At 46.3% G+C, this 27,426-nt stretch overlaps 1 protein-coding gene across 15 annotated transcripts; it reads left to right on the forward strand.

Annotated features, from left to right (window-relative positions):
• The first annotated feature begins 10,364 nt into the window (after positions 1–10,364).
• LOC120697920 (casein kinase 1-like protein 4) lies at positions 10,365–27,310 on the forward strand. 15 transcript variants are annotated; one of them, XM_039981402.1, is made up of 19 exons: positions 10,365–10,632; positions 10,716–10,756; positions 13,002–13,071; positions 13,159–13,307; positions 14,197–14,292; positions 14,371–14,441; positions 14,564–14,625; positions 14,810–14,873; positions 15,187–15,271; positions 15,358–15,484; positions 15,576–15,658; positions 15,853–15,907; positions 16,153–16,247; positions 16,999–17,206; positions 19,264–19,356; positions 20,056–20,175; positions 24,894–24,959; positions 25,072–25,378; positions 26,090–27,310. In XM_039981402.1, exons 1-14 carry the CDS (start codon positions 10,557–10,559, stop codon positions 17,152–17,154), a joined length of 1,230 nt encoding a protein of 409 aa, XP_039837336.1. In that variant the 5' UTR covers positions 10,365–10,556; the 3' UTR covers positions 17,155–17,206; positions 19,264–19,356; positions 20,056–20,175; positions 24,894–24,959; positions 25,072–25,378; positions 26,090–27,310. The 15 variants fall into 15 exon arrangements, with proteins under 15 accessions (XP_039837336.1, XP_039837346.1, XP_039837321.1 ...); XM_039981387.1 differs by having other exon boundaries at positions 10,395–10,632; positions 16,147–16,247; XM_039981315.1 differs by having other exon boundaries at positions 10,396–10,632; positions 16,123–16,247; positions 24,806–24,959.
• Positions 27,311–27,426: the final 116 nt, after the last annotated feature.

A 27,426-nucleotide genomic window follows, 5' to 3' on the forward strand; every position in this document is an offset into this window, starting at 1 on the left:
ACATGCCTCTTCACCAAGTCTTCTCTTGGGTGGCTTTGGCATAAAAGAATTGCTCATATTGGCATGAGCAACCTCAAGAAAGCCCACAAGAGAGGGATGATCACCGGCTTGAAGGACGTCACGTTTGACAAAAACAAGCTATGTAAAGCATGCCAAGCCGGGAAGCAAGTTGCAACACATCATCCCATCAAGACGATGTTGTCTACCTCCAAGCCGCTCGAGCTTCTTCACATGGATCTCTTTGGTCCAACTACATACAAGATCATTGGTGGTAACCTCTATTGCCTAGTAATTGTTGATGATTTTTCACGTTACACTTGGGTTATGTTTCTAGGCGATAAGGGTGAAACTCCGGAAATCTTCAAGACTTTTGCAAGAAGAGCTCAAAGGGAGTACAACTCCCCAATTGTGAAGATCCGGAGTGACAACGGCACCGAGTTCAAGAACATGAAGATTGAAGAATGGTGCGATGAAGAGGGCATCAAGCATGAGTTTTCCGCCACCTACACGCCTCAACAAAATGGAGTGGTGGAAAGAAAGAACAAGACTCTCATCACCCTAGCTAGAGCAATGTTGGATGATTATGGCACGTCCGAGAAGTTTTGGGCGGAAGCAATCAACACGGCGTGTCATGCATCTAACCGAGTATATCCTCACCGACTCCTCAAGAAAACTCCATATGAGCTCATCACCGGGAAGAAACCAAATATATCATATTTTCGAGTCTTTGGTTGCAAATGCTTCATCTATAAGAAGAAAAGGCTCGGTAAGTTTGAAAGTAGATGTGATGAAGGTTTCTTTCTTGGTTATGCATCAAACTCCAAAGCATATAGAGTATTCAATCAAACCTCCGGGTTAGTTGAAGAAACATGTGATGTGGAGTTTGATGAATCTAATGGCTACCAAGAGGAGGTTGTTGGCTATGAAAATGTAGGTGATGAGGAGATTGATGAAGCTTTGAAAAATATGTCCATTGGGGATATCAAGCCGGAAGAGGTGCATGAAGGCAATGATCAAGGGGGAGGACCTTCCTCATCTACACCAAGCACCTCCACGGCGCCCCAAGTGGATGAAGATCAAGAAAAAGATGATACACAACCTCAAGAAGATGTGCCAACGCCAACACCCCAAGTCCAAGAACAAGAAGAGCAAAGTGTTCCACCACAAGCACAAGTCACCCATGATCCACCCCAACAAGCATCCACGCAAATGCCGCTAGTGAAGCATGGTCGCATCTCCAAGGATCATCCAATTGGTCAAATCATTGGTAGTCCTTCCAAGGGAGTAAGAACTCGCTCTAAACATGCTTCATTTTGCGAACATCACTCGTTTGTTTCTTGTATTGAACCCACTAGCATAGAGGAAGCGCTTGAGGACTCGGATTGGGTGATGGCCATGCAAGAAGAGTTGAACAACTTCACCCGCAATGAAGTTTGGGTCCTCGAAGCTCCTCCGAAAGATAAGAACATCATCGGCACCAAGTGGGTCTTTCGAAACAAGCAAGATGAACATGGGGTGGTGATACGCAACAAAGCAAGACTTGTGGCAAAAGGGTTCTCTCAAGTCGAAGGTTTGGATTTTGGTGAAACTTTTTCTCCTGTCGCAAGACTTGAAGCTATCCGTATCCTTCTTGCTTACTCTTCACATCATAACATTAAGTTATATCAAATGGATGTGAAAAGTGCATTCTTAAATGGCGTTATTAACGAACTTGTTTATGTTGAGCAACCTCCCGGGTTTGAAGATCCGAGGAATCCTAACCATGTTTATAGGTTGCACAAGGCACTCTATGGGCTCAAACAAGCTCCAAGGGCTTGGTATGAGAGGCTTCGTGACTTCCTAATCATGCAAGGCTTCAAGATCGGGAGGGTGGACACCACTTTGTTCACAAAAGACGTCAACGGGGATCTTTTCATTTGTCAAATTTATGTTGACGATATTATCTTTGGCTCAACTAATGATTTACTAAGCCATGAGTTTGCTACCATGATGTCTAGGGAATTCGAGATGTCCATGATTGGCGAATTGACCTTCTTCCTTGGTTTTCAAGTCAAACAAATGAAGGAAGGGACATTCATCCATCAAGAAAAGTATACTAAAGATATCTTGAAGAAGTTCAAGATGGATGAGTGCAAGCCAATCAAGACACCCATGGCAACCAATGGGCATCTCGACTTGGATGTGGACGGTAAACCGGTTGATCAATCCCTCTATCGTTCTATGATAGGGTCTTTGCTTTACCTTACCGCATCTAGGCTCGATATAATGTTTAGTGTGTGCTTGTGTGCCCGCTTTCAAGCTAACCCAAAGGAGTCACACCTTTCGGCTGTGAATAGGATCTTTCGGTATCTCAAGCACACCCCTAGCATAGGCTTGTGGTACCCCAAAGGTGCTAGTTTAGATCTCTTGGGATACTCGGATTCGGATTTTGCCGGAAGCCGTGTGGATCGCAAGAGTACCTCCGGGGGTTGCCACTTGCTTGGGCGTTCTCTAGTTTCTTGGTTGAGTAAGAAGCAAAATTCCGTGGCTTTGTCCACCGCGGAAGCGGAATATATAGCGGCCGGTGCATGTTGTGCCCAAATCCTATATATGAAGCAAACCTTTTTGGACTTTGGTGTGAAACTAGATAGGATCCCACTCCTTTGTGACAATGAAAGTGCCGTAAAAATTGCCAAGAATCCGGTTCAACACTCTCGCACAAAGCACATTGATATTCGCCATCACTTCTTGCGTGATCACGAAGCCAAAGGAGACATATCTCTTCAAGGTGTGAGATCCGAGGAGCAATTGGCGGATATTTTCACAAAACCATTAGACGAGAGTACCTTTGTTAGGCTAAGGAATGAGCTTAATGTGTTAGATGCGGCAAACGTCATGTAAGTTGCCATGTCATATAGAAAAATGCATACATATAGGACACTTGTCTAACCATGGTAAGATAGTGATGAGCAAGGGTTTAGCTAGAGGTGGTGGTCCACTTGTTTTCCTCTAGGCTTGTAGAAAGGCTCATCATGAAGAAGCTTCCCGTGGGTTCAAACTTGACAAGTAGATCTTAATTTCTTGTTATGCATTTCTTGTCATATAGATGTGCACTTCATGTTTACTTTACTTTCGCATGTGGTTGTAGCTTGCATTATCATTGCATGCGTAAGAGTCACAAAGGAGATCACTTGATGAAAATGAGACTTGTTTTATATACAAGATCTTAATTCATGAAAAGTGAAAAGAGCAAAATATTAGGTGCGTTATTGCCTAGTGAGTCATGTCATAATGAGTTTGAAGCTCTCTATCTTCAATATTCCTATGACAAGGCTCATACATTTTATTTGGCGCTTTGTCTCTCTTGCGGCTTTTCCTTTTTGTTTGAAAAGAAAATTATTTAAGCAAGTGTGCTATCCTATTTATTTTGAGGGGTAAAGTCGCCTATGCAAGTCCATTAGCTTGAGTTTATTTGAGTTTTATAAGTTTATTGGACTTAGCATAGAAGAGTGAGCTGAGTGTGGGGTTTTTGGCTTCACCGGTTAAACCGACGTTCAAAGGATCTATCCCCATCGGTTTAACCGGCGTTACTAAAGTTGGGTCTCAGCTCAGGCAGTTTCAGGCATTTAACCGACGTATTCAAAAGTCAGAGCATAGGATCAACCGGTGATCATAAATGCAGATCAGACCTAGCAATCAACCGGTGTTTTGATCAATCAACCGACGAGTACAAATTGCATATCATCGGTTCAACCGGCGTTCAGTTTCAGATCTGCAGAGTCTCGGGTGAACTACACCGACGCAATCAACCGGCGTTCAAACCCTACGCGTCGGATCAACCGGTGTTAAAGAAAATCGCGGGTCCCACCTGTCATATATGTGTTTTGCCCGCGGACACCAGCTTTCTTCCTCTCTGTTTCGCCCGACTCAAGCCACCGCCGCTTGCCCTCGATCTCGCGCCGCCGCTTGCCTACGCAGCCGCCGCCACTCCCGCGCTCGCCTGCACGCCGCCGTCGCCGACCCACGCGCAGCCTTCGCCACCGCCGCGCGCACTCCGCTCGCACGCGACCGCACCGCTCCACTCCAGCACCGCCCGTGCACCACCGCCGCCTGCGCCGCCAGTGCCGACCAACGCCGCCCGCGCCACCTGTGCACCGCCACCACTGCTACTCCTGCACCACGTATCGCCCACGCAGCAGCATCCCACGCCGCAGCCGCAATCACAGCACCTTCTCACCAAGTGCTCGCCAGGTGCTCGACGTTTTGCCTGAGCTGCTACTTTCGCGCCGCGTTCGTGTTCCGCACACCGTCAGTCAAGATGGGTCGCGAAAAGAGGAAGGGGAAGGAGGTCGTGGTCGAGAAGCCCGCTCGCAAGCGGACTCGTGCAGAGAAGGAGGCCGAGAGGGCCGAGATGGTAGCCAAGGCCGCCGAGGAGCAGGCATCAGGCCGTGCTCGTCCGTTCCAGATCAGGGAGGACCCCAGAAGCAGAGGCAGAGGCAGAGGCAGGGGTATGGGCAGAGTGAGAGGTGCCAGGGCCACCAGAGCCGCGACAGCAGCAGCAGCAGTGACAGATTCAGATGGTTCTGACTCAGAGGCAGCACAGTCAGAGGGGCAGAGTTCTCCACAGCAGTCGTCTGAGGGAGGTTCCCCGGCAGCGACAGAGCGTCGCACTGGACCGAGGACTCGGGGAGGACACCAGCCACAGGAGCCCCGCAGGTCCGCGGCAGCAGCAGCAGCTCGCAGAGCTGAGGCCCTAGAGGCCGAGCGCGCAGTGTTCCGTATGGACACTGTTGTGCGTCTGGAGCCAGGTGTGATACTCCAGAACTTGACCCGAGCCAATGCGGCCAAGGTCAAGAGGCTCAGGTGGAGTGTTGAGGAGGAGGTCTGGTTCCCAGTGACCCGAGACAGCAGAGTCGACAGGAGGTTCTGGACTCTGCTACAGGCCAGCTTCTACGAGACTTTCCAGTGGAGGGGCCACCAGATCTTCCAGCACAGGGTTCTTGACTGGGTCTCACTGAGGACAGCCGCAGGGGGAGCAGATGTGAAAGCACACTTCGCTCACTTCAGAGGACTGCCCAGGCTGCTAGAGATGGAGCAGAACCGTTATATCGAGGACTGGGTCAGAGTGTTCTACGCCACAGCATGGATAGCACCCGAGCGCAGAGCCGTGCACTTCATGTTTGGAGGGCAGGACTTTGGTTTGTCGAGGGCGACCATTGCTGGTATACTTGGAGTTGACCTGGTCGACGTCTCACTGCACGAGAGGGTTTACGGGGACTCAGATCCACCCCGCAGGGCGATGGTTGGCGGGATTGCTCCTTCTCACGAGGCGATCTCTCAGTGTTTCCGCCAGCCGTTCCCAGCCTCTTACGCCAGAGTGCCGAGCTTGCTGACTCCAGAGACTTACGCTGTTCACATGGCACTCCGGAGGACTCTGTTACCGAGGAGTGGCTACCCAGAGGGGTTCACAGGTTTGCAGCAGCTCTTGCTCCTACACATCCTCACTCACGAGCCATTTGATATAGTTGACTTTATTCTGGCTGAGATCGAGGATGTGATCACTGATGGGATGGGTGTGGTGCGACAGTTTCCTTATGCGCACTGGATCAGTTACATATGCTCTATGATAGTGCCAGCAGAGTCACCCATCAGCGCCCCTTACCGTCACGACGAGGCTCCCAGGTTCCCTGTCTACCGACCCACAGCTCCACAGGACAGGAGGAGGGGCAGACACGCAGATAGAGCAGCGATGGCTCGACTGTCACCGGAGGTTCAAGCACGAGTGGTAGAGGAGGATGAGGCACTCCTGGCAGCCGAGGCACAGCTTCCCGGGGGAGATGATGAGATTCACTGGTCTGAGCTTGAGTCAGACTCCTCCTCCGACGTAGAGTACTTTCCTCCAGCTGCCCCAGCCAGTCACGACCACGAGGCAGGAGGGTCCGGAGAGCCAGCTCCTCCGACTTCAGCAGCTGCTACAGTCTCTGAGTCCCAGGTGACTCAGCCGTCCGAGCTCACCACTCTACTACAGCAGCTTGTGACTCAGCAGAGGGAGGACAGACTTGCTCAGGAGGTGGCCAGGAGAGCCCATGAGGCTCAGATTGCAGCTATTCAGAGAGAGGCAGCCCGAGAGCGTGCAGCGACAGAGGAGCGTTTTGTCGGCCTCATTGACAGAGTTTCACAGAGGACAGACGCTCAGTTCCAGCAGATGCAGCAGGGCATGATGGCGATGTTCGGGATGATCTCCCAGCTTTACTCTCACACCGGACTCGCCCCACAGCAGCAGCAGCCCGGACTTCAGGGTGTAGGAGCACCTCAGCTTGCAGTCACACCAGCTCCTCCTCCTCCAGCCCCCACTGCAGCTCCAGCTACCACAGCGACACCGGAGACCACATTCTCGATGTCCGCACTCTTTGGGTCTGCCGGTCGTCCGCTCTTTTCACCACTGCCAGCGACCACACTCTTTCAGGACTCACCGTCAGCGGTTCAGTCGGTCGCCCTCCCTACCTCACTTCAGGCAGCACTTTCAGGGGGAGGAGCAGTAGAGGAGTCCCTGCATCCACAGTCGACGCAGCCAGCAGCCTCAGCGGTCACTTCTTCAGATGTTGATACTTCCTCTGCTGACCCGGTTACAACTTCTACGGATCCTCTACCAGGCAGTGCCAGCACGAGAGCCTCCACGACAGTCACTCCCCCAGTGAGCTCAGACCCAGACCAGCAGCTTCCGTCTGTCACCGAGGGTGAGAGTTCTCCGTCCGACGACGACGACGACCCGGACCGCTTCCTCGTCGTACCACGACAGCACGACCCGTAGCTCGCCTTTTGGTGTTTTGATGCCAAAGGGGGAGAGGTGTTAGGGGGAGCCACAGAGTTAGGGGGAGGGTAGAGCTAGAGAGAGCTCGTAGTTATCAGGACTTTGATTCTTTGTATCACATTTGGTGTTAATTCATGGATATGTACATTTGTCGCTTGAGTATGCCGTTCTTTGAGACATATCTATGGATTTCGTTTGAGCCGTTGAGCTCTTTGGTCCTTTTTCGAGTTTGCCTGTGTTTATCCTGTTTTATCTTTCTCGCTCTCTCGTTTATTTATGCTTGTGTTGTCATCAATCACCAAAAAGGGGGAGATTGTAAGCATCTAGGCCCTCAAGGTATGTTTCGGTGATTAATGACGACCATTATTGTGACTAATGAGTTTATGCAGCTTAATAGATCTTTATCGCTCATTTGGTCATATGTCAAAAGAGGCCCCTCAATTTCGGTTATTCAAAAAGGCGATCTCGGTATTCAACTTATATATGTCAAGGCTAAGGATCTTTCTAGTCCTAAGTGTCACAAGGTTGAGAAGGACACTTAGGTTAGTATAGGTTTTATAGTTTTGTAGTGATCGCACTATTAAGAGGGGTTAAGGCTAAGTAACTTGAGCATGGACATGGTCATTTGAAAATGGATGCACACTATGGTCACTCAGGTTTTTAGAAGTTCAAATAAGTGGTTCTCAACTTATATCTCAAGAATATTTGGATTTCATTCAAGACTCAAATCAGAAAAGACAAAATCAGAAAAAGTCTATAAACCGGTTTAACCGACGCTCTCAATTTTCTATACGTCGGTTAAACAAAGTCAGCAGAGTCTGGACAAATTCAATACACCGGTTAAACCGACGTGTTTGAATTTAACGTCGGTGCATTAGTCCAGAGTTGGTTTTTCCAGGGTATTTCAAGTTCTATACACCGGTTAAACCGACGCTGTTTAAATCAAGACGTCGGTGCAATTGACCAGTGAGATGGTTTTTTCAAAGGAATTCAGAAGTTGTACTCACCGGTTAAACCGACGATAGGTTTGAGTTAACGTCGGTGCAGTTGTCCAGAGACTTGGTTTTTCAGCTGATCAGTGGACAACTACACTCACCGGTTAAACCGATGATACGTCGGTTAATCTGCCCAAGTTGTAACGGCTAGTCTTCAGAAGAGGCAGTTTACATTCACCGGTTAAACCGACGATGACTATTGGAGGGACGTCGGATTAACCGGCGCTACGCAGTTTTCTGGCAGCTTTTCTCCAACGGCTCAATTTGTGTGAGCTGCCTATATATACCCCTCCAATGGGTCATTTCGCCCACTCTTGACACCAGGCAACATCCATACACTCATACTATAGTCAAGAGCCACATTGAGCTTCATCATTCACATACTTGTGCATTCAATCAATCAAGAAGCAAGATTAAGGACTTGAGTAGAGAGAAGCTTGTGTGCATCCGTTCTTGGTGATCGGTTCTTGCTCAAGTGAAGGCCTTAGCTTGTTACTCTTGGTGATTGGCATCACCTAGGCGATCTTGGTGATCGAGGTGTTTCTCGCGGAGCTTGCCAAGGATTGTGGGAGCCCGGAGAAGAAGATTGTACGTGGCTTGATCTCCACCACACCGGGATGGTGAACGGAGACTCTTAGTGAGCGCCCTCGTCTCGGTGACTTGGGAGGTGACAATACTCTTTGTGAGTGTCACAACGTGGATTAGGGGTGTGTGCCAACACATCGATACCACGGGAAAAAATCCGGTCGTCTCTTGTCCACTCTCTTTATTCAAGCATTTTCTTTCATTCAATTTACTCATGTGCTTGACTTAGAGATCATAACTTAGCTCTACCTTGCTAGGCTTTATTTTGTTTTTATCTCTCTTAGCTTGTGTAGGTAGCTTAGTTATCCGGTTGGTGAATTGGTGCCCTACTAGCATTGCATAGGTTAAGGTTGCTTTACTTTGTTTTAGAAATTGAAAAAGGCCCAATTCACCCCCCCTCTTGGTCCATCGATCCTTACAATAGCCTTTGCAACCTTAGATATAAAAGAGTCGGTGTAGAGAGGACTCATGGCTTTTCAACCTTATATATGAAAGTTTGTTGGTGTTAGCACCTATTAACAATCCTAACCTCTCAAATACTAAAGCGAATGAAACGACCTTGAGCGTAGAGACAATCTTATATTTGTATAGGAGTGTTCCGCTATGACGATTGTAGTTGCGGCTGCCTCGCTAACCAATAAAAGGGTAGATGTGAGAGGTTTTTAGGAATAAGAGGAGGGTGGATTATAGCCTGCGGCACAATCTGTCTACAGCGGTAGCTCATCAAAAGCTGCGAGTAAACTCGAGCAATTTAGGGGGGGTGTAGGGGGGCTGGAGCCCCCTACCGCCCAAAAACTCCATTGGAAGCATAGGAGGGAGATGAAGGAAAAATATAGGGAAAAGGAAGAAGAAAAGAGGATGAAGAGGTGGAGATGGAGGACGACTTACAAGAAAGACAAAGACCAAAGAATACAATCTATGCCATTGATGCATGAAAGGACCGACACTCCTTTGCGCTAAACTACTACTGCCAATAAATTTTTTGAAAAGCCCAATGCGAAGTTCCTTGTAATGGATGAACTTTATTGCAACAAACTATAAATATTTGTTTATTTTAATATATATTTAGTCCATTGTGGGACTTACTTTCAACTTGTTTCCAAAGAACAAAATATTAGGACTGTCCCTTATTCTACATGAAAGAGAAGAAATGAACACTCATACGGTAAGAGTGAAATCATCCTGATCCTGTAGCCGTGTAATTGAATGAATGCATGTAGATCATGTTGCGGGCTAAGTCCATTAAATCAAATTTCTGATATGGTATCTACTCATGGACGAGCCCTAGATTAACTTTATATCTTTTGGGTAGCATAGGACAACGAAACTCTATTATGTTAAAACAAGAGCACACATTTAAAACCAAGCACGCTATTTTAAAGAACTACTAGCATTATCTTGCTGATATGCTTGCGGATCACCAGAATTTCCTTCTGAAAGTGCCTTGAGCAGTTATTCGAAGCATCATCTTATACTTTTCAAGCCAAGAAAGCTTTTATAAAACATCATACATGTTATTTAATAATTATCTTGTGAGTAGCTAGTTTTTCTTTTACAAAGAGTACGGATCCTTAGCACATGTGAGTCGTGACTCGGAAGAACCCTCTCAGATTCGATTTAATGCAATCCTTTAAAATTATGTGATCCATGTTAAAATTATTGTTATTGTTCTGTTGTTATGTTCGCGGCTTGGGTCATCAGAATTTCCCACGCACTGCTGTTGGGACACATGAGCCATGATGCGAAGAAGATGGTTCTGATTTAATTTCAAATGGTCTTTATATGTAGAAGAAGAAGAAGAGGGGTATTAACCAGTCTTTTTTAAACCAAGTAATAAAGCTAATAAAGCTACTGTGAAAAAAAACCCTCGGCCAACTCCGCTGGATGATGTCAGCCTCAGCCTTTCTGTCCGGGAGCGGGACGGCACACTGCGGTCGGGGGGCCGTGACCCGGAGAACTGGGGTAGCAACGCCGCACCCCCCCCCCCCCCCCCAAATCAATTCCGATCTTCTAGAAGCTTCATTGACCCCCCGCCGCTTTGGCTCGCCTCTCTTCTCTTCCTTCCCCATTTCGTCGCAGCAGTCCAAACCCTAGTTTATCCCCCCCCCCCCCCCCCCCCCCCCCCGTCCACCCGACGACGCGGCTCCGAGACGGGGTGAGTTGGGAGAGAGGACTAGGCGGAGGGTATGGATCGGATCGTCGGCAGCAAGTACAAGCTCGGGCGCAAGATCGGGAGCGGCTCCTTCGGCGAGATCTACCTAGGTTCGGTCCCGATCTCTATTCCCCCGTTGTTCGCGTCATTTGGTATTCTGGATCTGACGAGCTGCGCTGTTCGTTGTCTCCAGCGACGCACGTCGACACCTACGAGATCGTCGCCGTCAAAATCGTGAGCGCCTCCTCCTCAGTCCTCCCCCGCTCTCCTTCGATTTTGTTGGGATTCGTCTAGGGTTTAGCGGCCTCCGGTGCCACCGATCGCGGGATGCGATAGTTTCTGTGGTGGAGCTGGATAATTATGTAGTGCGGATTCGACATTTAGACACTCGAAGCTGTGTGTTCTGTAGGTTTCCTTGCAGCTTGTTGTGCATACCTGTGCAGCTCGACTTTTAGAAGCTTTGAGTTGATTGTTGCTTTTAGAGATTACAACTATTAGAACTGGGCAACACACATTTGTGTTGTTGTCCACTGGTTTTATAGATCAGTGTTTTCAAGGCTCTGTATCATGGTTTTTAAGGCGTTAAGGTGAGGCGAGGCGAGCCGTCTAGGGGGGGCTAAGGTGGACTAAGGCGACACCTCTTAGGCGAGGCGAGCCACCACCGCCTTGTTGCCTAGGTGACGCCTTAAGGACGCCTTAAAAACACTGCTCTGTATTGGATATTCTGGTTTCAAATTTTCCAACGGCTATCGTGATTTCAAATAATTTTCTGGCCACCACTGTTCTACTTAGGCTCATAGATGGAACAAGCCATGGTAAAAGATCTTGTATTCGATGTTATGAATCTCTTTTTTTTCTGGCTCTATCCAGTTTCTCTTATGCTACTTCATATCATTGATTATTACTCTGCACTATGCCCAGTGCCTTGCATTGAATTGTGGCCCTATGAAACAGGAAAGTACTATGTTGCATGGAGGGTAGCTGTTATTATAAATGCTACACATAACTTTTTAAGTAGACAGTCTTCGACATTTATATGGTAGGGAACAGCTCTAGACATTGAGAGTACTAGACTAATCGCCAAATATTCCATTATTAGTGTGCTATCTTTTGAGCTAAGGTGCTTGGCAGAACCATCAGCCACATGTTTATATAGTCTGGGAAATTTACTCCCAAATATATAAATGATGCAGTTTTATGTATCCTTGATCTCTTTATTTTAAGTATTTAGCAATGTTTCTTGTACAGTTGTTGTGAGGTTCGCTGTAATGCGTTACAGGTTTATTTCTCTTCTAGAAGTTATGGGGGCTTTGTTAAGTTGTTGCTTGATGACATCTTATTATGTCAAACATTTTCTTACTGTTTCGGGATTGTGCATGCTATTCATTCATCTCTCTATACCTGCATTGCTATGTATTTGTTCTTTGTCTTTGCACAACATTCTATTTTGCCGTAGCAGTACCTAGGAATTTAAGTTAGCTTCATTTGAATTAAATGGATGGGTTTATGATGCTCCAGCTAGGTATAGAACCAACTGTTTGTCAGTACACACAAGAGTCTAGGTGGCTGGGGTTGCAAAATGATTCGGATTATATCACATATATCATACAACAGAGCAACACTAGTTGAGCCACTACTCTACTCTAGACCAATTCTCTTTTTCCTTATCCTGATATTTTCATGCCATAGTACCTACTGCATGTCTACAACTCCAAATTGTCTGCTGCACCACTTCTAGACTCCTTCCTTTTGTGCCTCACTGTCTCATGGTAGCTTCTACTTCTGCCGCTATGGCTTATCGTCAAGTTGTGAAGAGTAGTACCATTTGTGGCTATGTGACTAGTGGCAGCATCTGATCTAGGGAGAAAGATCCAGCTGTTGACCGTTTATGGCAGAAAACATAACGGGGGCCATTAGTGGTGCTACTGTTGACCTGATTCTCCCTTTGTTGTTCTCAGATTCATTGATGTGAAGGCCCTTCGCATCTGTCTCCCAACTGCCATGACGGCATGACGTTTAGTTGGTGACTAGGTCACACTGCAATTATCTATAAGATTCTTGTTATGTGCCAGCTACGTATCTTGTCCAAGCAATTTCCATTTCATTTTGGCCTGGTTTGGCAAGAAGGAATTTGCCATAGTCCCCCATCCAAAATTGAGCTATCTAACATGGTGCACGTATAACAAGGATGGAGTTAAGTTTTTCAGGGAGAATCTACCCTGTTAACTGCATGTGACTGTATTCGCCTCTCACTTATAAGCAATGAATAGAAGAATTAGGTGCAAAAATTTTCCTTAGAAAATAAAATGAATCCAAAACCATCTCAGTAAAATTACATCTATTATGACTGGGTAAGTAGTTATTATGTAGTGAAGTTACAGTGGATGGAGTTTGTTACTCATAATATACATTAATTTATGTTGTAAATTTATGTTTGTCTGGTTTCTTTGGGAATTTATGTTGCATTTGTTATATACAGGAAAGCAGCAAAACCAATCATCCGCAGTTGCTATATGAGGCCAAACTATACAATGCTCTTCAGGGAGGGAGTATGTGTTTGAGCTACAAGCAGATTTAACTTTACTGATTGTTATACCATTATGTGTTGTAACTGTTGCTATTTTGACTCCATGTAGCTGGTATTGCAAACATCAAATGGTGTGGCATTGATGGTGATGAAAATATTCTTGTCATTGATTTGCTTGGACCAAGCCTTGAAGATCTTTTTGTTTATTGTGGCCGGCGGTTCTCACTGAAGACAGTCTTGATGCTAGCAGATCAGATGGTAATAACTCTTTTTTTTAATTTGCTAATGGTGATGAAGTTGTGAAAGATGCAAACCACCTAATTTTATTTCCTGGGGGAGGTGCTATATTTTACGGTGCTCTGCCACTGTTATCATATCTCAGAGCGTAGGGGTAGAAGATTTCATTGCACCAAGTTTTCAATTTGCAAATTCATTTCATGCCATTCAGCCATTCAATAAATCAATACATGTTTTTAAAATTAATGTTAAATAAGTTTCTCCCATAATTAAAACTCTTGTACGCTTTATTTCTTTAATAAAGCGGGGGAAATCTTTTGTCTAAAAAAAAAGTTTCTCCCACAAAAGAGATTGTTGATGAAGTGTGCACTTAAGTTGAGCAGTTGATGCAAAAGGTCTCAACGACCATAAATAAGTTCTGTGAGGGAGGGACTATTTCACATTTTGCTATGGACACCATCATAGAATGTGGTTACGCGTGCTGCAACAGCAAACATGCTTTTCTGTGATTCTTTTGCTCCATATAGCCCACACTCACACAGCATCCTAAATTTGCTATTCTTGCTTATGCCACTGCAACTTGTGTATGGGTCCACTGATGCTTCAGTTGCCTTCGTGTATGTGCCACTAGGTAGCATACACTCAAACTCAAGTGGCTTACACACAAATTGCGGCCAGTGGCACACATGAATTCAAGTGGCTTACACACAAATTGCGGCCAATGGCACACATGAATTCAAGTGGCTTACACACAACTAGCTAGTTTGGGATCGCCCTCAAGCAAAACTGTGACACAAGTTGGCATACACTTAACTTTGTCCTTGTGTGTTCTGTTCCTTAGTTTAACCTTAATATCATGTCCTTGTGTGTTGGTTAGCTAGAGCTGATTTTTTTTCATTTACTACGGCAGATAACAAGAATAGAATTTATGCATTCTAAAGGCTATCTGCACAGAGATATCAAGCCTGATAACTTCCTCATGGGTCTTGGTCGAAAAGCTAATCAGGTTTGTACTCAGTTTGCTAGTGACACTTACATGGTAACATGAATGTTTATCGTGATTGTATTGTGGCCAAACTCTCAGGTTTATGTCATTGACTTTGGGCTCGCCAAGAGATATCGTGACTCAACCACCAATCGCCATATACCTTATAGGTGAGCCAAAATTGTGAATCACATATTTCTCCCTGAACTATCATTTTTTTGTTTCTCTGTTTTTATTCATTTCAGATTTGTGGTATTACATGTTTATCTTATGTGCTTGCTTGTTTTTGCAGAGAAAATAAAAACTTGACAGGCACAGCTCGCTATGCTAGTCGCAACACTCATCTTGGGATTGGTGAGTAATACAGTCAGTCTATTTGATACTTATCTCTTGGTGTGGTCTTGAATGATTGGATTTTGTACATGTATGTTATAACACTATAATTGCAGCAGTAAGTTTCATAGACTACTGAATATAGTTATGGGCCCCTTTTTTGTTAGAATTTTCATTTGGCATCATTATCACTTCTTGTTACCAGAGCAAAGCCGTAGAGATGATTTGGAATCCATTGGATACGTTCTTCTGTATTTCCTCAGGGGAAGGTATGGTTTTCTGTTAATGATCCCTGTACAGTGTGTTTATCTTACCATCATCTCAGAATAATGTTGCATGTGTTGTGGGCATTACTGAAAACCATGTCTTTCTGCAACTCGTTGAACATAAAGTAATCATCCGTTGGAGATTATTTATACTGTTATAGGCAAAATAAGTCGTACAGTTGACTTACATCAATCTTTTCATCTGAATACCACTGGTCAATCTGCCAATTATTGTTGATCTTGATTTTGATGTATCCTCGTGCCTGTGTATGAAACATTAATGGATTTGGTGTTACTAACCATATGTTGTGTTCAGCCTTCCTTGGCAGGGCTTGAAAGCAGCCACGAAGAAACAAAAGTATGACAAAATAAGTGAGAAGAAGCTTTCAACTCCTATTGAGGTTGCTTGAGTAACATGTTTTACATTTATGAATGTTTACTCCTTTGATTGGAAGAGCACTCATGGGTGTTTGTTATTTAATGACAGGCTTTATGTAAATCCCATCCTGTGGAATTTGCTTCCTATTTCCACTATTGCCATTCTCTGACATTTGATCAGCGGCCCGATTATAGTTTCTTGAGACGGCTCTTTCGAGATTTGTTTGACCGTGAAGGTATAACATTTGAAATTCTAGTGTGCAAAATCCCATCAAGTCTTTTATAATAAATAGCTTGACAACTTGTTTATTATCTTGCCTTCGCCAGGTTATCAGTTCGATTATGTCTACGACTGGACTTTGTTAAAGTGTAAGCAATCTCAGAAGGCTAAGGCTCAACAAGGATGCTCAGTGAGTACTACTTCAGTTAACATTTTTTAATCAATTTTATTTGCAATATGCTGAAGGTTTTCAGAAAGTAATTAGGAATACATTTTAATACGATTGGATGCAATCAATAAACTGAATGTATTTTTTCCCAATGTTATATTTGCGATGAAGCATGTTTTAGCACCTTTCCTAATTTTTCTCGCACCAAATGGCAGCAAGATGCGGGTGTAAGCAGCCGTCCAGTTACAACGAATGTGGACAAGCACAAAGGTAGCAGATCGCACAAATTATTTTCCATTTAGTATAAAAAATAGTATGCTTTTTTTTAGTCATTTCCTTTCTTTGCTGCATTTAAATTGTTTATTGTGTAATTCTTCTATTTTGTGTTGTTGAAAATTTGTTACGATAATATACACTTTCTTGTAGCTTCTATAGTACAGCATTTTACAGTTACATTGAATGTTTATAATATATACTTTTTTTAGTTAATGTTGTACGCCCGGTTGAAGCTTCAGGTCTGGTTGAAGCGGAGCAACGCCCGGCAATCAGAATGCAATTGAAGCCCAGCGTTGAAAATAGCCGTTCAAATAATCTGCATCATGATAGATTGGTAAGCCAAGTTTATTTAACAAGTTTTGGATATAACTTGATGTACTTAGTCATCTTTGTATGCATGGGACTATGCACACATCAAGTGTAGGACTAGATGTGTGGTGCACGCTGGAATGCAGAGTTGCTTGGGAAGCAATCTAAGCACAGATAAGTCATTAGTGTGTGCCATGAGTTCAGCTGTAGTGGATAAAAGGTCAGTTGGCCCTAGCATGTAGGATTGGTTATAACATCTGCATGTGCATGGTGCACATGTTAGTGATGTTAGTTGTGAGTGTGTTTAGTGCATGCATATGGTAGTTGGATATGGGCGATGAGTTTGTCACCTGATTTTTTCTGTGATTATTGAGAATAGAGAAGGCAAAGAGAAACATGTAGCTTGCTATGTAAATGCTTTTGTGATTGTGTGCTTCCTCTTACCATATTTGAGAACAATACTGGAAGGGATTTTTGAGTGTGACTCTCCATGAGGTGTGCATGAGGCACTTTTGAGAGAGGGAAGCGGATTTGAATGGTTCAACAATAAAAATGTAGCGCTCACCTCTCTGCTTGTTGATGATGCTGAACTTTCTTATTGTTGATCATGCTGAACTTTCTTAAGTTTTAGCATATATTTGGCTTTCGACTTATACTATTTTAATTTAACAAGCATTCTGGTTTTCTTCATAGCTATTTACAAATTATTACCTGTTAGGCCTAGTATAATTTACATATCTTTTTGGTAATAATGTCCCCCCCATTTTCCATTGCAGAGAGTGGCTGCTAGTCCTGATAATGCATTAATGCAATCCACATCACTTGGCCGTGTTGATGCTACAAGGAACACTGCAGCAATCTCAAAAACACATGGGTCCTTCGATCCACACACTCGTGGAAGTTACAGTCCTGGGCCTTCTAACCACATTTAACCTTTGGAGTATTTAATTCCTAAATACATGGGGGACATTCAGTAAACAGTTGGTGAGATTACCTTCGATGCTACTATGTCTTGCATCTTCAGGGTATTTGTTGACAGTTGTATTGGTGTTTTCCCTGCTTACATGCGGCAAGTTTAGTTTTCTGAGTACTCTATATAGTAGGTTAAGGACATAAGGTTGCATCCTTGTACTTTGTGGATGCTTGCAAGCTAGGTTATAATGATTATTACAATGATTTATGGTGCGCTGAACAAGTATCAGGGATATCAAATAAAAATATGTTCAAAAACAAACGCAGTGATTGAGCTAGGCCAACAGATCAAATCCTACAATCCAAAATCAATTGAAAATTAACTGCAAAGCGCATTGAATAAAAAGAAATAAGTTAAGATGCCGAATATTCCAAATATAATTAAAAGGTAGAGTGGACACAAAAATAAATAGGCATGTTTAAAGAATTTTTTTAGGACACAAAAATGCACATAAGAGTATCCCTAGTCTGTTGGTAGCCCAATCAGGCTAATTGGTGAGCATGTACCTAATATAGCTATAACAGCTGGTTATTGCCCATGTTTTATCATGTAAGCATGGTTGCCATTAAACAATAAGATCTGCTATGATGCAGAACAGGTGATAATTGCACCATATTTTGTCAAAGTTTCCTTTTTTGTCTAAAGATGTCCCCGCTAAATTCTTCTTGAGAAGCGAAACAAAGAGGTCGTAACAGGCTGTTTTTTCTTTTTTGAACATATCTACTTCCTAGCTGTCACGGTTCATATAATCTGAACTTTCCTAAAACCAAGCTTCTAATATGTTTTGATGAGCTGGAGTGATATGATCTGATATCTGCTGTTTTGAATGTTGCCCAAACACATTGATTTCAATATAAAATATCTAATATTTGAGAATTAAGCCCAGTTCCTAAACCAAAATTGGTAGCTTGACCAGACTTAGCCTCCATTTGTTACTTCCCAAATTTTGTTACATTCCATTTTTATTGTCACCCAATTTCATTTGCTTGCCAAAACTTGAATAATTACTGATTATGTTACACTAATATTTTAGCATGGCAAAACTTTGCTAGCATTAGACAACCTTCTTTTTTTTTTCAAACTGCTATGTTGTGGAGCAGTTAGTATGTACAAAATATTTCCTGTTACAATTAGGAGGTTTCCTATTAGCAAAGAAAAGCCTCGTTATTAGCGAATGGGTGCCTAACCGGACTGGTTAGGTGTCCTCAGTAGCACTCCTCAAGTCCTAGGTTCGACTTCCGGTGAGAGCGAATTTCAGGCTAAGGTTAAAAAAAAAACCCCTCGCTTGCCTACACGCCAAAGCATATGGAAAGTGGTCCCGGCCCGCCGGCCCCCTCTGTAAGGGTGGGGTAAGGGTTCCGGGGGTTTTCTCTAACTGCGTGAGAGGTCCTCTCTTAGCAAATGCCCGAGGGCCGTCATACCCTCCGCAGGTTGAGTTTTTTTTTTTGAATATCTTCTGGAAGGACAGCTCACCCTGAATAGAAATTTGCAAGTTCTTAATGGCTCGTAAAATTGTTAACCCTAGCTGTTTAGATTTTATAGAAGCGTCCATGTCTAGCTTATGTGTAATTTAATCACAGTAATGACTAAAACATTTAGGGAAAACATTTGATATTGGAAGATACCCTTTTGGGGAGTAAGATGATGCTTGGCTGGAAGCGCATCATATATTAACATAATTTTGTAGCTTAGCTTTTGCCCTTGTACAATTCCATTTTTGCTTTTAAGTCAAGTCCATTTTCTTGCTAAATCTTGGCTAATCTTTGAAGACTATTCCTGACCTCACCCTTCCAATTCTTGTCAAATATTTCTCATTACAAGAATTGGACTGTAATCAGTTATTGCTCATAGTATGACACTGAGGTTTTAGAATGGTTAATACTTGGCTAGTATTAAACAACCACTTATTTTGAACTGTTATTTTCATGGAACCTGCTTTAGGATGACAATGAACATGAGGGCAAATGTAAAGAGAAATGACACGAGACACTAAAAAATATGAAATTTTGATAGCCATGTATTAAAAACTATATAATCCCTGATTTGTAATTCCATTTCTTTTTGGCAGACTTTAAGTGTTGATTTTGTTCACCAACCAGACAGCCAATATTTTCCTGGGACTTTATTGGCATGGTAACAACTTGGTCCACAATGTGCTGGGGTAAGTATAAAATTAGTTGCTAGAAACACGAAAGGAATGTAGTTTGTGACAGTCTAACCTTTGAGTATGATGGCCTAGAACACAAACTGACAAAAGGAACAGTTTATGACAGTTGGACCTTTCCTTTGTTTTTTTCTGATAAATTTTATTTGAGAACTGCTACATTGTCAGTTTCCTACTTCGAAACTGTATAAATAATGCCGAAAGCATAAAAGGGACCTTGTTTGTGGCATTCATCCCTTTTTTTTTTGTAAGTTTATTAGAACTGCTATATGATTATTTTCCTGTCTCAAAACTGTTCTTTTCCTGTGTTCTTCGAACCATACGTTCGGTATGATTATGCTGCTTCCACTGTTCAAAATTATAATAAGGTGTATATCTTTAAAGATTTTGTTCATATAAACATAAAGGTTCCTTCCACTTTCCCATGCAAAAATATGTGTGTTGGTTCCTATATCCCTCAAAAAATTACATTCCTTTTACTTTGCATTGTTTTTATGCATGCATTTAAGATATGCTCATGGATAATAACTATTGGTAATCTAGTCATTTTTTTTTGCCTCCAATGCTTTCTTGGTCTAAGTGTAAGATGGAAATAGGCTATATAATTTTGTATGTCTTAACTTATGTTCGCTGTTCTATTAGGGTCACTCATATTCATTCTGAATTTCATAGTGACCTGTATATCTGCTACTGTAGGCTGCCTGATGTGGTTTTCGGAAGAATCCTGGTCAAAGTTAAATGCTTTTATTCCTGATGCATGAAGCAATTGTTGAAAATAGCTGTCGGGTTTTTATGGGGACATCTGTATTGCTTGAGGTGATTACTACCAACCAGAAATATTGGTTGGTGCTGATTATGAATTCAGCATCATTTATTGTTCTGGTCTATTATTATTCTTTTCCATCTGTGGATAATATGGATCGTGCTTAGGGATCTCAGCAATCTATTTTGTATTACTATTTTATGTTGAAGTATATTGAGCCCATGTGTATAGAGGCCCATCTAGAGGCCCATGTATATGTATTATATATACCCACCCTTTAGGGTTGGAGGAATACAACAATTATTCTCTCCAATATGGTATCATTAGCCTAGGTTTACCTCTCCCTCTCCACCGTCTGCTGCCGCCGCCGCCGGCGAGATGGCCGGCCGCCGGAGCCGCCCCTTCCTCCCCTCCCTTCCCTCTCCCCTTTCCCTACTCTCTTCCTCTGCATCAGGCGCCGCCGCCGGCTACTCTGCTTTAGGCGCCTGGGCTCCGCGCGCCTGGATCTCCCCTGCGGGGGCCGTCGGGGCCGCGGGCGCCTGGGCTCCGCGCGTCGCGCTGGGGGCAGGTGGCTGGCCCGCGCACCCGGATCCGCGCGCCGCGGGGCCGCCGCCGACCGACGCTGCTCTGGGCGTCGCCTAGGCCGTGCGCGGGCCCGATCCTCTGCTCCAGGTGCCGCGCGGGCCCGGTCCTCTGCTCCAGGCGCCTCCCGCCGCCGCGCTCGTCGTCCTGGCGCCCGCGAGCGCCGATTCGGCTGCTGCGGGCGCACGAGGCGTGGAGGACACGGGGGGTGGGGCCTATCCGGTGCTCCCACCTCCGCCCGGGCCCGATCCGGCGCCCCCGGGGGCCTTTGCTGCGGCCGCCACCGACGCCCAGCAGGGCCCCCTGCCCGACGCAGCCTCTGCTGGCGCGGGTACGGGGGCTGCAGGGCCTATGGCCGCCGCGCAGGCCGCCCACCGCGCCGTCGCCGCCGGGAAGCAGCCCACCGCCGCCGATCCCACGTGGCCCGAGCTCGAGATGCCTCCTGTGGATGCGCCGCTCTCCGCCGCCGCCTTCCGTGGGCAGCAGGCCGACGCCGCTCTCGCTGCGGCCCTTCTCCACCCCACATGCCGGTATCCTCTCTTCTGTCCGACCCCCACACCCCTCTTGTCCTTTTTCCATCATGATTGGTGATGGGTCTTGCCTTCCTGTCACCGCCGTGGGTTCTGCTCCTGGCTCTTTTTGTCTTCCCAATGTCCTTGTTGCTCCTCAGATGGTTCATAACCTTCTTTCCATTCGTCAGTTTACAGCTGACAATTCTTGTTCCATCGAGTTTGATTCTTCTGGCCTCACTGTAAAGGATTCGGCCTCCCGGCGTCCACTACTCCGGTGTGACAGCACGGGGCCCCTTTACACCCTTCGCCTTCCTTCTTCCGCTGCACCACTCGTCTTCTTCTTCGCCCTGGCCGTCTTGGTCTGCCGCTTTTGCCACGACGCCGTCTTCCACCACCTGGCACCGCCGTCTTGGTCACCCTGGCCGCGACGTTCTGACTCAGCTCAGTCGTAGTACCGATGTTCCTGGTACTAGGGCTCCTGCTGAGCCCCTCTGCCATGCGTGCCAGCTCGGTCGTCATGTTCGGCTCCCTTTTTCTTCTTCGCATGCGACGCATGCATTTGACCTTGTTCACTGTGACCTGTGGACCTCTCCTGTACTTAGCCTTTCTGGTTATAAGTACTATCTGGTGGTGGTCGACTTCTCGCACTACTCTTGGACGTTTCCTTTGCGCGCCAAGTCTGAGACCTTCCCCACCCTCCACTTCTTTGCCTGGGTGTCCACTCAGTTCGGCCTCACCGTTAAGGCCGTCCAGTGTGACAACGGGCGGGAGTTTGAAAACTCCACCTCCCGTTCCTTCTTCCTGTCTTGGGGTGTTCAGCTACGTATGTCTTGTCCGTATACCTCTCCTCGGAACGGCAAGGCTGAGCGGATGATTCGCACGACGAACGACGTCGTGCGCACCCTTCTGATCCAGGCTTCTCTGCCCCCGCGCTTCTGGGCTGAGAGCCTCCACACCGCCACCTACCTGCTCAACCGCCTTCCGTCTACTGCTTCTCCTGCTCCCACTCCACACCACGCTCTTCGGTACCCCTCCTCGCTACGACCACCTTAGGGTCTTCAGGTGTGCATGTTACCCTAACACCTCCGCCACCGCTTCTCACAAGCTGGCGCCCCGCTCGACTCGTTGTGTGTTCCTCGGGTACTCCCCTGACCACAAGGGGTACCGATGCTTTGACCTCACATTTCGCCGCGTTTTGATCTCCCGACACGTCGTCTTTGACGAGTCGGATTTCCCCTACTCTACCTCCTCTACACCTTCTCCTGACCCCGAGCTGGAGTCTGTTTCCGACTGACCCGGTGGTTCAGACACCGTTACCTGTCTGTCCTTTTCCTGCAGGTTTTCCTGGCACGCCGGCACCGTTTCCGGTGATCCATGCTGCGCTGAGCGCGGTCGCGCCACGCGCGGTCCCCGGACCTCCGGTCGTGCCGCGCGCGGACCCGGTGCCTTCACCTGCACCTGCGCGGTACGCTGAGCCGGTGCAGGTGTACCGGCGTCGTTCGGCGCTGACACTGGCGCCGCCTCCTGCTCCGGAGGCTCCTGCGACGCCGGAGCCGCCGCCGCCGCCGCCGCCGCCTTCTCCGGCTCCCTCTCGAGCCGAGCCGGAGGTATACCACCCGCCAGTCATCCATCGGGATCCTCGGCATATCCATCCCATGGTGACTCGGCGGATGGCGTCTCAGGCCGCGACTCTCCGCCACCGAGGGAGAGCCGCGGGTCTCTCCGGTACCCTCCTCTGTCCGCCTTAGCGGATCCTCACTGGCGTCGCGCGATGGAAGAGGAGTACGCGGCTCTTCTTGCCAACCAGATGTGGGACCTCGTGCCGCGTCCGTCTGGTTGCAATGTGGTGACTGGCAAGTGGATCTGGACGCATAAGCGTTGGGCTGATGGCACACTGGAGCGCTACAAGGCTCGCTGGGTTCTCCGGGGGTTCACTCAGCGGCTTGGTGTGGACTATGATGAGACCTTCAGCCCAGTCGTGAAGCCCGCTAAGGTGCGCACGGTCCTCTCGCTTGCGCTCTCGCGCTCTTGGCCTGTGCACCAACTGGACGTGAAGAATGCGTTTCTTCACGGCACTCTGTCAGAGACTGTCTACTGCTATCAGCCAGCGGGATTTGTGGATTCGAGTCGCCCGGATATGGTCTGCCGGCTCAACAAGTCTCTATGGACTGAAGCAGGCTCCTCGGGCCTTGTACTCTCGGTTCGCCACGTTCTTGCTGACATTGGGGTTCACTGAGGCCAAGTCTGATACGTCTCTCTTCGTCTACCGCCGTGGGGATGAGACTTCCAATCTGCTGCTCTATGTTGATGACATTGTGCTCACAGCCTCTAGTCAGCGGTTGCTTCAGAGTGTCATCTCCTCTCTGCAGCAGGAGTTTGCTATGAAGGATCTCGGTCAGCTCCACCACTTCTTGGGCGTCACTGTTGAGCCTCGCCCGTCTGGTCTTCTCCTGCACCAGCGGCAGTACGCACTCGATATCCTGGAGCGGGCTGGGATGACTGATTGCAAGCACTGCTCCACTCCTGTTGACACTCAGGCGAAGCTGTCCGCTGATCTGGGTGATCCGGTGGCTGATCCTACTGCCTACCGGAGTCTGGCTGGTGCTTTGCAGTACCTCACCTTCACCAGGTCGGACCTCACCTACGTTGTCCAGCAGGTCTGTCTCCATATGCATGATCCCCGGGAGTCACACCTTGCTGCGCTGAAGCGTCTCCTCCGCTACGTCCGTGGCACTGTGGACTTCGGCCTGGTGCTTCACCGCTCGTCCTCTGCTGAGCTGGTGGTCTACACCGACGCTAACTGGGCTGGCTGCCCGGACACTCGTCGCTCCACTTCCGGCTATGCCGTCTTCCTGGGCGGCAACCTGGTCTCCTGGTCATCCAAGCAACAGCCGGTTGTCTCCCGCTCCAGTGCCGAGGCGGAGTATCGGGCTGTCGCTAACGGCGTAGCGGAGGCGTCCTGGCTACGACAGCTCTTGGCGGAGCTCCACAGCCCGCTCGCCAAGAGCACGCTCGTCTACTGCGACAACGTCAGCGCCGTGTATCTCCACCAACCCCATCCAGCATCAGCGGACGAAGCACGTGGAGATCGACCTACACTTTGTGCGCGACAAAGTCGCAATCGGTGATGTTCGGGTACTCCATGTCCCGACTACCTCCCAGTTTGCTGACATCTTCACCAAGGGGCTGCCCTCCTCGACCTTCTCGGAGTTTCGATCCAGCCTCAACGTAGCCGGTGGGTAGTTGTGGTTCCGGGGGGGGGGGGGGGAGGGGGTTATTTGCTCTTTGTACTCTATTTGTACTCTCTTCTTGTCCAGTCTTGAACACCGCTGCATCGGTAGTTCAGACTGCGGGGGGTGTTAGCTTTCTTGTTGTCCAGTCTTGAACACCGCTGCGCCGGTAGTTCAGACTGCGGGGGGTGTTGGAGTATATTGAGCCCATGTGTATAAAGGCCTATCTAGAGGCTCATGTATAGGTATTATATATACCCACCCTTCTAGGGTTGGAGGAATACAACAATTATTCTCTCCAATATTTTATACAAGTGGATACATTGTAACTCCTCATCTGTCTGGGCTCGTTGATTCAGGGTCCTTTCCAAATATAATAATGATGCATGTATTCCATGCTTAAAGGAAACTCGGGAATTTCACTAGGATTGCTTTCATTTTAATTAGGAGCCAGCAGAAGGGAACAGTGCGTGTGTGCTCTACCCAGTTTGCGACATGCAACTTGTTTCACTTGTAAGACAATTTGGTGTTGCTATTTGTTACACTTGTTACAATTAACTGAAATTGTAATTCAGTAATATTTTTCTGACCATATTTCACTTTGGTGCTGTCAATTTACTCGCAGAAGGTGACATGATATTCGACTTGGATTGGCTGCAGCTTCCAATGTGTATGGTACTAAATCGCACCATGCAAAGATTCCGAAGAGGAATCTAGGAAATTTATGATTTGGTTTGCATGCATGAACTGCTGACTGTTTTGGCTGCTTCACCAGTTTGCCTATCTGCCAACAAATGCTTAGGCATGTGAAAATTGATCAAGCTTGTTCATCCCTGTTACTATATTCAACTTTCAAGAGCTACATACTACAGCTCAAGGGCTCAGGATAAAGGTTATTGCAACTCAATCTACACCAATCTGTTCGAGAGGAGGTAAACCATCAACATATGTCATGCAGTACTCCTGGCATTGATGTGGTTTTTTTCATGTGATTTGTTTGAATGGGAGGCATGCATGGACTGCTTATAATATTATGAGAAAGTTCTACCATCTTTTGCTGTTTTCTTGTGGCTATTTTGTAGCCAATGGTTATGAATTTCCTTGAAATGTGATTGTACTATGAACTGAACATTAATTATTAGGAGATTTTCTCATAATTATTAAGAGATTTTCTCATGCTTAATGGTAGTTGCTTGGTGGTTTCCATCTTTGTGGCTTCGAAGCAGTTTGGTTCATTCCAAGTTGAAGTGCACTGAGATGATCTGCATGATTGCATCCTCCCATCTAGTGTTCAAAATACTGTATTTCAATTTGATTCCATGCTGCTTCGCTTGTCTCCTATTAAGTGTAGAAGTGCTGTTACATTCTTAAATTTTAAGAACTTGAAGTATACGTAATAGTGGAGGAATCTCTGTTAGTTTCTTAAGGCTAGAAGACAAGTCTGCTCTATTCTAAATTCAGCACTGACCAATTTACTTAAATTTTAAAACTTATCTAAGATCTGCACAGCAGAAGATCAAATTAATAGTTCTGGTTCTGGTGCATCATCAGTCTAAGCTTTGCATCCCTTTGTAATTTTGCAACTGGAGCTGGCTAAGTCTCTATATACCCTTATTCTTATTGTTGAGGCAATCTTTTTGCAGGGTTTATGAGCTCATTTGCACAAGCTAATGAACCAAAGTGAACAGAAACAATTCCACTGACAAGGCTACCCCAGTTCTTTGGCAAGTCGGTGTTGTCAAATGCATAACAAGAGATGAATGGTGTACGGGGTGTAAATTGGTGACCCAAAGTAGCACAAATATTTGAACTAAAGAGGGTTGGAGGTGCACCTAATTTAGGTCACCAATTTGCACCCCTACGTTTCAACAAAAACATTCTTTGTAGACCAGTTTGAAGCAGAGGAACATACGTGATACTGGTTCTCCTGGTAATAGCCCTGGCTCATGCACCACCTGCCCTCCAATCAGCTTCACCACCTTGGCGGCCTTGTAGTTGTTTTTGGTACCAGTACCATTGGTGATCAGCTTTAACTCAGCATGAATCTAAGAGTTAAGCTGCACAACTGCTGCTTGCCGGATTGCAGTGTGGAGGGATCAACATTGTATACCAGAGCACATGCGTTTCCTCATTCGAACTCAAGGGACACTTGTAGGCTAATTCCAGCACTTAATTCCTGTCTTCAGGGTGTACCCCAACTTTGCCAGTGGACTGCAGAACTTCACATATGAACATACATGCTGTTGAGGTCGAATTTGTCGAAGTAGATTGTATCACCTTGTATTCCTGGTGGCCATCATCTTCACTGTAAGTTGTGCACTCACTTACCCAGTCCCTACTACACAGCTCCACTTACTCAAAACCACCACACCATTGGCCAGACCAGGCCATTGAGGCTGGCAGCAATGACCTTTGGACAATGGATCCTTAATTCTTTGTGGCACTGCTTAGCTTTATGTTTGACGGTTGATGCTCACTCAGGGCAGTCTGCTCTGCTACTCGGCTCCCACAACCAACCCGTGACCTGTGACCTGTTAGTGGCAGAATTGTGCACAGGATTGAAGTGGAACTGTGGAAGTGTGGAATCAGTGGGTTCTGTTACCTGCGTCGTATTTGTGAATCCTACAGATGCGGGTATGAATTTTGCCCCCGTTCTTGGGTTTTGCGGGTCAAGTAGACAACTACAAGAAACGGTTGGTTGGAGATGAGCTCGTGACACCTGTGGACGTGGTGCAGGTTGATGCTAGTACAAGTGGCGCGTTGATCCACCTGTTGAGGATTTGGGTGTCAAAATTAAGCAAACATAAGAGTGCGAAAAACGGACACGTCCCTTGGTAATGAGACGTCTATGATGTCTTAGTTAATCTCAAGATGCCAGCCCTAATCTCTCGAGATGTGGCGGTTACCTAATTTGGTGTTATTTTGTAATAAAAAATGTTAAATCTGCCCCCCCCCCCCCCCCCCCCCCACACACACACAC

Source organism: Panicum virgatum, chromosome 1K (assembly GCF_016808335.1).
Source record: "Panicum virgatum strain AP13 chromosome 1K, P.virgatum_v5, whole genome shotgun sequence".
Classification (NCBI taxonomy): domain Eukaryota; kingdom Viridiplantae; phylum Streptophyta; class Magnoliopsida; order Poales; family Poaceae; genus Panicum; species Panicum virgatum.